This window comes from Nanorana parkeri, unplaced genomic scaffold (assembly GCF_000935625.1).
Source record: "Nanorana parkeri isolate BGI_ZX_2015 unplaced genomic scaffold, ASM93562v1 scaffold1978, whole genome shotgun sequence".
Taxonomy (NCBI): domain Eukaryota; kingdom Metazoa; phylum Chordata; class Amphibia; order Anura; family Dicroglossidae; genus Nanorana; species Nanorana parkeri.
Window position 1 is genome coordinate 76,859 of NW_017308246.1, and position 10,964 is coordinate 87,822.

The 10,964-nt window shown below is 41.5% G+C and overlaps 1 protein-coding gene across 1 annotated transcript in view; it reads left to right on the top strand.

The window, feature by feature from the left end:
- RASGRP2 (RAS guanyl releasing protein 2) overlaps window positions 1-10,964 on the top strand; it is a 147,179-nt gene that overhangs the window by 62,588 nt on the left and 73,627 nt on the right. Inside the window, exons 6-8 of the mRNA XM_018572253.1 lie at window positions 2,449-2,564; window positions 6,162-6,303; window positions 10,177-10,213. Coding sequence (XP_018427755.1) covers window positions 2,449-2,564; window positions 6,162-6,303; window positions 10,177-10,213 — 295 coding nt within the window. The remainder of the gene's footprint in view (window positions 1-2,448; window positions 2,565-6,161; window positions 6,304-10,176; window positions 10,214-10,964) is intronic.

Here is a 10,964-nt window from a genome sequence, read left to right on the forward strand (position 1 = left end):
GGAGCCCGCACTAACCGCCCGTAGCCCGCACTAACCGCCCGGAGCCCGCACTAACCGCCCAGAGCCCGCACTAACCGCCCAGAGCCCGCACTGACCACCCAGAGCCCGCACTGACCACCCAGAGCCCGCACTGACCACTAAGAGCTTGTACTGACTGCCAGAGTCCCACTGACCACCAGAGAGCCTGCACTTGGCCCCCTTTGGAGCCTGAACAGCCTCCTGAGAGCCTACACAGCCCCCCCTGAAACCTCCGCACAGCCCTCCTGAGACCTTGGAGACGTCAGGCCATGAACCCCGAGCAACACAGAGTTTGTAGCTTCTTACTATTCTGTATTTCTGTATATAGTATTGCTGGGATTTGTAGTCCTCTATAGTTGATGGTATTATTCTGTAGTGTTTTTCACAATATATTGCTGGGATTTGAAAAGTCCTCTGTAGCCGGTGCCATTCTGCATTGCTTTATAATGTATTACTGGGATTTGTAGTCCTCTATAGCTGGTGGTGTTCTGCATTGCTGTGTAATGCATTACTGGGATTTGCAGTCCTCTATAGTAGGTGGTATTCTGCATTGTTGTGCAATTTAGTGCTGGGATTTGTAGTCCTCTATAATTGGTAGTATTCTGCATTGCTGTATATTGTATTGCTAAAATTTGTAGTCTCTCTACAACTTGGAGTCAGTGGCAGATCTACTAGGCTAGGCTTGTCATGGGCAACTGTTCCAGATTATGTCTGCTGCGGTTTCGATAAATTCACCCCATTGTATCTTCGCCATCTGCCTTCCTTGAGAACATTCAACAGTAGCATGCAGAAGCAAACAAAGTCCTTGGGGAGAGATCTAATGAGCCCAGATAACATAAACAAACCTCAGCTTGACTAAAGCCTAGCTGCAAACACCTAATTCAGACTAGGGAAACTGCAGCTTAAGGCAGGGTCTCTCCAATACATTTATAAACTGAGGCTTAACACATTTTAATTAGTTGCATACAGTATTTGTTACCAATGAATAATAAATCAAAAAGAAAGACCAGCACAACCCATAAAGCCCAAGACTTGTCCCTTTCCCAGGCTGTGAATGGATAAAAAAAAGGAGAAGCTGCTCACTAATGAGCCCATATCATTCTCTCTCTCTCTCTCGCTCACTCTCTCTCGCTCTCGCTCTCTCTCTCTCTCGCTATCAGCATGTTACTTGTTAGGGTATGAGCTCTGCAGCACAAATAATTGTCTCCTTGTGCTGCTTTTCCATGTGCCAGGGTGGGCTTTGCTCTGCAGTGGAGACGGAGACTTTCAGGCACTTAAACTGCTTGCATTTTAAATATACATTTAATGAGTGCGTTAAGAAAACCAAAGCTGCATTAATGTATTGTAGGAAAATCACTGGTCTTTAAACAGTAATGGCAATAAATGCAGCTTTATTGCATCCAACGAAAAAGTAACACAAATAAAAAGGCCTACTCCACCTTAGGAGGCTAACTAAACAGTAGTGTCCCTCACTACGTCCTACTGGAGCGGCTATTCCAGCTTCCAGTATAAATGGACAAAAACCACAGTCCAATACAAACAATTGTTCTGACAGACCTTATTCCCCAGATATGCAGACACTCTCCAGTCTGTGTCCATCCAGTGCAGCCTGGATCTCACTCTGAGCTCTCACTCCCTCCCAGTCACTATCAGGTGCAGGCTAATTAATAGAGAGAGAGAAAGAGAGGAGGTTTACCTTTGGGGCCAGGCTTAACCCTTTCCTAGCCAGGGAAAGCTGCCCTTTTCAACCTCTCACTGACATACACAGAGTCGTGTACCCTGTCACAGTATATTAATGACTACAGATTTGTATTAAAGAATTATGGGGTGACTGAAATACATACTTCCCCATAATTGAAGCAGACATGTGACACTGAAGCTGTTGATCGGGAACTCAGCGAACACATACCACTGATCGCTGAGTTCCTGATCCTCTCCCTGCAGTGATTCCCCCCTCCCCTCTCTGTTTCTTCAGCGCTGACTGGAGGAATGGACAGGTAGAGCATAGCTGGCTCTGCCTCTAGAGAGGCAGAGCCAGCTGTCAATCAACCAGCGGGATGAATCCCGACAATATTGTCAGGATCTATTCTGGCTGCGGCACGGCTTTGCACCCTCAGCATAAGGCAGGCAATAGCCCAATATATTCTGAGTTTTGGGTCACTGAAGGACATTAGTATACTGTATGTCCTCCTGTGACCATGAAGAGAACTATGCCACTATAAACTACGATCAAACTAAGGATTCCATTTAGGCGTGGTGTACAATGGACATTTATTTCCCAGTCCAAATTCCACCACTTGAATCCATACAATTTACCCACTCTATTGTTCAGTTCTGATCTGTTAGAAATGGTAATTATGTGATCTGAAAAAAATTGGTTAGCAATACTGACTTTCTTGGCAACTGAATGATGTATTTGATTGTCTACAGTCTGTGTTTAGACTTTTTGACGAAGATGGTGATGGTCACATCTCGCAGGAGGAGTTTCAAGCTGTTCGCAGTAACTTCCCTTACCTCTGTGCATTCGATGAGATAGATCAAAATCAGTAAGTTTAAGCATACTTTGACATCTGGAAAGTGTGCCTGTGTTTCCTGCAACTTGGACATGCCACAGGCAATGTGAGAAGTATCCTTTATGTTAATAAAACATTATTCTTATTGTGTACTTATGGTAGTTCATTCTGCAAAGATATGAATATTAGGTTATAAATAAGGTCAGCACGAAATTAGAATATTAACATTTTAAAATTACACATTTTAAGAGGTCAGTGAAGTCTATAAGCCATGTTAAAATAATCTATTTTACTACCAAACTTCATAACCTATATTTAATATAATTAACTTGTACCTTAAAAGGTAGCACAACACCTGTCTTTACAACTATTTTTTAGTCTTTACTAATGACTTATTAGTGATATAATTGTAGCAAACATGTTAGACACAATGAAATAATCTCTTAATATTCAAGATGAAGCAAGTGCTGCTGTACCAAACTAAGTGTAATCAACCAAATCTGATCTGCAAGCACCAGAAAGGCTTCAGAATAAATGTGATAAGTAAATATTTGATTAATCTTGCCATGCATCAGTCATTGATGTGGTGTTCATAAGTTGTTATTTTCAGCCTGGTATGTTCAACCAAGGATAAACAGAAGGTTCTGGGAAGACAATAAGTTTTCCTAGCCAGGAAGAGGCCTGTCAGTGATTGCTAAGACAATCCCATGCTGCAGTTATCAAGTACGTGGTGAGATCAGATGGCATAGGTTTTTGGGACTTGCTTTGTTAAGTGTCAGGGAGTGGGTGTTGTCCACATAGATACAGGTGTAGCAAAATAGTAAGGTATCTTTGTAGAAGCTCCTTGGGCTATACTTTGATGTGACCACAGATGTCTTTCTGGAACCCCTAAATGCGCAGTTTTGGAGTTATCTGGATCACCTTTAATCTCTAACCCTTCTTTTTCCAGTTTCCAATTAGTAAAGCTTTATTAAAAAGATAATAAAAGTGAGTGGTGTCCACAACTGTTGCACAGCAACCAGTTTCATAACTAGAAATCACAGGGTCCCTTAGTAAAATTTTGATGGGACTGCCATCAATGGCAGGTGGCCTATAATGCATTCATACACCACATTAACAGTTGTGGCTAGAGCTGGGCAGCATATAATATACCTATATTTATACCCCTTACACCTTTTGGTCAAAGGTAGGTGGCATATAATGCACCCTCATATGGCTCCTATATTTGTTCCTTAAAGTGGACCTTTACACTCAAAAATCAAATTCTACCAATGCGTCCCTCTATGTATGATGATTAATAATAACATAGACAAGTCAGGTGTAAAATGCTGTGATTTTGAAAAACTTACACTTGCAAAGCATTCATATCCTGCTTTGAAAGTGCAAATTACTTCAGTTTGCCTATGCAGTGCACACTGGGATTGCCTTGTCATCAGCAGAGCATTGCTGGTAAATCTCATCTGTAATCTCACAAGGTCTCAGGGAAAGGCATTTTCCTCCCCTGAGATGATGTGCATCGTCACATGTGCCAGAAATCAAGGAAGTAATCTGGTAATCTGCCCTTAATAAACATGGGCACGGTCAGAAAACTGGGGAAGCAAATAGAAATAAGGTATGCAAAGAATACAAAGCCTGCAATTATCTAGAAGTATGTGTTTTGTAGATTGTCATTACTCAACATTTCTAAAGGTGTGTTTATTGTTATTTTAAAGATAAGGGTAAAGGTCCGCTTTAATACTGGTGGTCACTGTTATTGAACACTTGGAGGATTAAGCCAGGCATCCAGCATTCTACACATATTTAGACAGGGCTATTTAAATATGTATCTTCCTCTTCATAAGATGATATTGTACTGAGCCTGTACTGTGTACTAAAAAGTAGCTTTTGTTGTGTGATCAACCGGAATAATACCAGATCAGTGGATAGATCAATGCACAGGAATGTCTGTGCTTCTTAACCCCTGAAACTGCAATCAGAGCAGCCTTTCACTGGGGGAGGGAACTAATCTTTTTTTAATTTCACCTGTTCTGGTGAAGAAGAGGATATCCCGTTGCTTTTCAGAGATCTCCACTAACCTTTTGCTATGTCTCTTGAACAAAATATATACATGGATCATGCCCCACTCTGCATTTAACTTCTACAGTATTCACTTAGGCTGTTTTAGCTTTAGTTACATAATTGACTGTATTTGCAGTGGTGTGCAGTATGTACTACATATAGTAAAATGATTATTAGTTTGTAGAGAAAGTGAGGTGCAATGCTGATTATCTGGTTATAAAAATGTGCTACTTTAAAAATTATTATTATTTTTTGTAAAAGTAGTATGTTTGCAATAAGGAAGACTTCCAGTTTTTCTTTTTTTTCTCTCCTAAAAAGAATGTCAATTTAGCCAACATGACCGTGTTTTTCCTGTGCCCTTAACAAAAGTACTTCTCTTAATATGGTTTGGCTTTGTTTGTACATTCATTGCAGAGCTAGAAATTCTATTTTTATACTGGCTTTGTTGCCTCTGTGTCTATATAGCATTGTGTTATGTTTGCTGTATTTCCAAAGTATCATACTTGGTTAAATGTAAATCTTCTGTTCCATAGCTTTTGTCTCCTGTTCTGCAATAATGTTTTATCTTTGTTTTACCAAATATACAGTGCTAATAATTCAATTAGAAAGGATTGGATCTATATCTGTGATGACCTATTAAAGTGTGCATACCATCTCATATTCCATATACAAATCTAATATCCGTGATATGATTATAAACCAATAAAAAATATATAAATAAACAAATAATCAATTCATGGAGGCCGCTCTATAACTTAGATGCTAACCTTGTGCAAATTAGGACAGTTTGTGCCAGAAAGATTGGGTCTAGTACTATTTTCTTTCTGGCACAAACTGTAATTTTTTGCACGAGGTTAGCATCTAATTTATAGAGCGGCCTCCGCGAATTGATTATTTATTTATATATTTTTTATTGGGTTATAATCATATCACGGATATTAGATTTGTATATGGAGGATGAGATGGTGTGCACACTTTAATAGGTCATCACAGATATAGATCCAATCCTTTCTAATTGAATTGTTAGCGCTGTATATTTGGTAAAACATTCATCTGGACGTAGTTGTCTATAGTGCAGCAGCTTTCAATTGACATCTTAGATTATCCATTAAGCGCAGATTCAAACATTTAAATTTAAACATAGGCTACTAAATTTAAACATGTTCACATTAGAAGTGAGGAGATTAAGGGGGGATATGATTTCCATGTACAAGATGTTCAATGGTGGTAGCAACATTAGCGATAAACTGTTTAAAATTAACTCCATTACAAAGACTAGAGGCCACCACCTAAAATTGGTGGAAAAAAAATTCCAGCACAAGGGGCGAAGGGGGTTCTTCACAGTAAGATCAGTTAGGGTCTGGAACTCACTGCCACAGGCGGTGATTTCAGCAAATAATGTGGAATTGTTCAAGAAACTTTTGGACGATTTCTTAAGGGATCGTAATATACAGGGGTACAGGTACTCCTAGAATGAGATCCTAATAGGTTGGACTTGATGGACTAATGTCTTTATTCAACCTCAAATACTATGTAAAACTAAAAACAATGTTTTATCTTTGTGTATTATAGGGATGGAAAAATCAGCAAGCAGGAGATGATGTCATATTTTTTAAGAGCCAGCTCCGTGTTGGATTGTAAAATGGGATTTGTCCACAACTTTTCAGAAAGGACCTTCCTGCGCCCTGTATCTTGTCAACATTGTGGAAATCTGGTGTGTATGGCAGGACATATAATCAAAACATTCATGGGAATCTTTGCTAAACTATTGTCTTTGTAATTGTATACATTCAATCTATTGTAATAAAATGTTTTATTTTTATTTGATTTGTGTATGACTATTACTCTACTTAGACTGTATCCAACATATTTTGCTACAAAGAAAGGCATATAAAATGGCAGTAAATAAGAGATAAATGAAAATGTATGAATGATATAAAATAAATGAGTTAAGTGACATGTTAGGAAGGAGGTTTGCTGGTGTTTAGGCTACAATCGCCAACAAGTAACATCTGCTCTAATTTACATTGTTTTCTTGCTTGCCATTGTAAAATATGTCCACTTTTTTAACAGTCTGTGTTATTTAGAACTAAGGTTCTTAAAGTATTCAGTGTTCTTCAATTGCTGTACTGAAAAGTCAGGACATCTGGCAGCAGAGTCTCCATACTGTGGAACTTCTGAAGCTCTGAGGCAGTATTACTCATCATGTAAATGCCATCTTCTGCCCTATTATTCAATTTCAGTAATAGGAAGGAAGCCTCTTCCTAATGCTTGTGGAGATGGTTCATAGGTTCCTAATTTGACGGTTACGTGTCAAAGTCCGAAGGATGGGTACCCTTTTTTTTAAAATTGAAAGTAGACTTCTCATCTATTATGAAATGTTCACACAAGCAAGCACAACTAAAGTTGTCCATTAAGGCGCTTCCAAACTATTGTCTGTAGGGTTCTTGAAAGTAAAAGCCTCCTTCACCAGTATGGTGGTCAACTTGTTAGGGTGGGATTCACTATAGGGATGGACCATTTCTGAACAATTTCTTCACTTAATGGGTAAAGAAATACCAAAAATTTCGGAGATGGAAAGAGCCGTTCAGCGTGTGTTTAGTCCTCATACAGATATAAAAATCTAACAGAGATTGATAAGGTAATATCTTGGAAGCCTTAAAGGTTCTAAAGGAATCAAGGCCAAAAACTGAGCTGGTAGTAGCATCAGGCTTATCCTCCAGCATCAGGGTAGTGCCTACCATGTCAGTGAAAGCCAAAAACAGCCTCTATTAGCTTGGTTATAATAGCAGAGAAGTGAGACTCTTCAAGGGAAAGCTCTTCACTCAGAGACAGTAAGGACTCTGAGTGAAGTAAGAATTTGGGAGGCGAAGTGGGGATTAGGGTGTTTAGAAGAAGCCAGGGCCACAGGCTGGTCAAATTCAGACACTGCTGGAGAACGTGCAGTAGCACATTCCTGGACCCTACATTCAGGGTCAAAAAGCAGCTGGGTAATAAGAGACCTAAAACTTTCCATGACTGAGGAAAACACCTCGGTGGAAGGGGGCAAGAAGGCAGGTATGCCTGAAGGAGTAATGGAGGACTCTGATGAGGGAGCCATCACAATCAAGATTCACAACTATGGTTGTCTCCACTGTGGCAGTGCATGGCAATGCCGCGGCGTAGTATGACAACATTGGCACCCAGGACTCTCAGCCAAAGGGGCTGAGAGGGTCCAGAATGTAAACACTGTTTTAAGGAAGAGCCTGGCTTTTCGGGTCCTTCCAGGTTTTCCTAAATGAAGCTGGGATCTGGAGCTCTTCTGGTTGTACTGGATCCTCTATCCAGACATCCTTGCTTGGCTCCACTCCTCTGCAGGCGACCTCCATGGCATGCGGTCAGCAATCCTGCGTTCACCGATGTTGTTAGTGACAACTGTGCCCCTGCTGAGCATCTGTTCAGCCCCTTGCTCTCTCCAGGCCTTCAAAACGGGCTTCTCCACTGTAAAAGCTGGGGTCAATGTTGCCATATACTGCTTGCGCCAGTCCACGGCAGACTCACAACCTCGTGCAGCATTTTCTGGCACCTGTACAGCTCCCACAGGTGTTGACCACCAAACTCTTTCAACCGTTTTATCATAAAAGTCCTTTTCTTTTGATCGCCTCATTCTGACAGACAATCGGTTTTGTACAATCCACTGCACTTTGGCACACTTTTAGAGCACTGTCTCTTTAAGGACTTGCTTTTCTCCTGCAGGCCTTGACTCACCCGTTTTACACAGCAAGCAATCTCTGTTTTAACTACAGAAACAGTTCACCAGAACTTCTTTTCCATAGACTCCAGTCTCTACACACTCTGCCCTTTTAATGTCAGTTCACTGCATTCAACTTCTTCCACTTTCCTGGGTCCTGTACCTTCAAGGCCTCTTTGGGAGCATGGCCGGTATAACAGTGTATACCACTTCTGACACCACTTGTAACAAGTACACTTGACTGTAGACCGCAGGTGCAAGTAAAATGCAGTTTTATTAAGGGCAAACACCATACATCTTGTTCCACCCACAGGGTAGACCTCCCCTGTTGCACAAGATAGCTTCCCTCGTGAGCCCTCTCTGCTCTCTCAGCAGTGTGTCCCAGTGGTCCTAGGGTCACCGACCTTCCGGACCTCTCCCAGCCTTCCCTGGCTGTTCCACGTGTCCCGCACGCACCTGAGTCTGCTGTGGCTCTGTGCTTCCTGCACCCACACAACTCCCTCTCTGGGCACTGGGCTGGCTTCTAATAAGGCTGCTCTCAGCCACTTGATCAGCCCTAGCTGGTCATTGGTAACACCTGGCCCCAGGACTGGCGATCTCATCCCACCCAGAGCTCTAAGAGATCTCCAGAGCTCCAAATCCCAGCTACATTTAGGAAAACCTGGAAGGACCTGAAAAGCCAGGCTCTTCCTTAAAACAGTGTTTACATTCTGGACCCTCTCAGCTCTTTGGCTGAGAGTCCTGGGTGCCAATGTTGCCATACTACGCCGCGGCATTGCCATGCACTGCCACACCACTTTCAAGTGGTGTGCTGCAGGCAGAACCAGACTCATTATTTGACTGAGTGCTGGGGTTCTCCAGCAGGACTATCCCCCATGTCTAGGATCAGACATGTGGAGGTCACAACAACAGTAAGCAAAACACAGGCTCAAGGAAGGAGGCAAGGCCTTATGTAGTCATGGAACCCGGGCAGCTGGCAGCAAAGCTCAAGATGGGTGGGCTTAGGGTGAAGGTGACCAAACGTCACTGTAGGCGGGTTGCAGGAGCAGACCAAAGATTTGAGTTCCACCTGACTCTTAATCAGGAGAAGCAGCAGTGAGATGCTTCCCTAACACTCTCTGGACAAAAGAGAGAGAGCAAAGTACACATGCGACACTCTGCCCAACAGAATGACATCAGCACTCTGCTCCACAGTGTTACCCCTTCCATAGGGGTATACAGTTTGGCACCTAAGCGACTAATAAACTTAAGGGAGCTCCCAAAGTGCTTGGCCCAAACAGCCTACTCACATAAGAGTAAGTTGTCAGAGACTGGGCATGACAACAGCGATGCCACAGTTCTAGACCTGGAGAGTGTTCTGCAGTTAACAAACAAGAACAAAGTCTGGAATGTACTCAAGCAGAGGCCAGTGCTGAAAGGCCACTTCCAGGCTCAGCATGCGAAAGAGTGAAGTTGCAGTGTGGTCCGACAGCCAAAGCTAGAAAAACTGCACTTGATAGCTGCAAGAAAAGTTGGAGTTTTCACTTGCAGTGGTAGTGTGTAGAATCTTGATTGAAGAGGGAAAATTTCAAGAAGTAACAGGTTAGGTCTTGAATCAGGTGAGCTAAAGAAAAGACATCTATCCTCTTAGGGCACTAGCAAAAACTGAAGCATGTTGGTCACAGAAGGCCTACAGTTTGGTTGGCCTACAGTTTTTTTTTTTCTTGCCGGTGTCCAATCCCACTGTAGACAGCAATAGTTTTACTGTTCAAGAATTTATTGCTCATAACAAAACTTCCATTAAAGTGTCATTGATAGTACCTGAAATTACATGATATTGTGGCACTTTTTAACAGATTGTGATTTTTTTTCCCCTAGATACTTGGAATTTATAAGAAGGGACTAAAGTGTCGAGGTATGAAATCATGTTTTTAATTAATCTGTATGTGTACATTATGACTACATTTAATTGCTGCCTAGGTATTCTTTTGTTCTCTGCATATACCTAAAAATTGTTTGCACATTTTCTTAAAAAAGGTTTTATTTTGCCATAATTCCTAGGGTTTTAATTTTTTTAAGACTGAACACTAGAGGGACAGAAAGGTTAGTTTTGTACATAGCAACTAGTAAGGGTTTTTATCTCTAATGCTTAAATCTTTGATTTGTAACTGTGAAAACCTTCAAAAAGACCTGTGGTGTTGCCCCAACATTTTATGTTTAGGTTCTTCTTCCCCATACACTAACTATACAAATTGTCCAAGTAGCTATTACAGTGTATACAATGAAATAATCTTATATTTAAAGGTGTAGTGCTACCCCTGCAAGGGCCGCTGTAATATATGGGTCTTCTGTCCCACACCAGTGACTCACCCTCACCTGTATCCAAGTGAAACCAACACACCACTTAAAACTTTTATATGGGCTTTATTAAAACTAGCAGAAAAAATTAGAATGGAAGCTCTACCACCAAAGGATGACTTATCATAAAAATGGTAGGTCCATGTGGGGTGTGGTCCACTTGGGTTAATTGATGGAGGCTGAGGGAAGTGGGATGTGTGTGGAGGCTGGAACGACTCCAGGGGTGGCTGGTATCGTGTTGTCCATCAGATGGCAGAGGTGACCAGAACGGGTATGGAATTAATGAAAACATTATATATATATATATA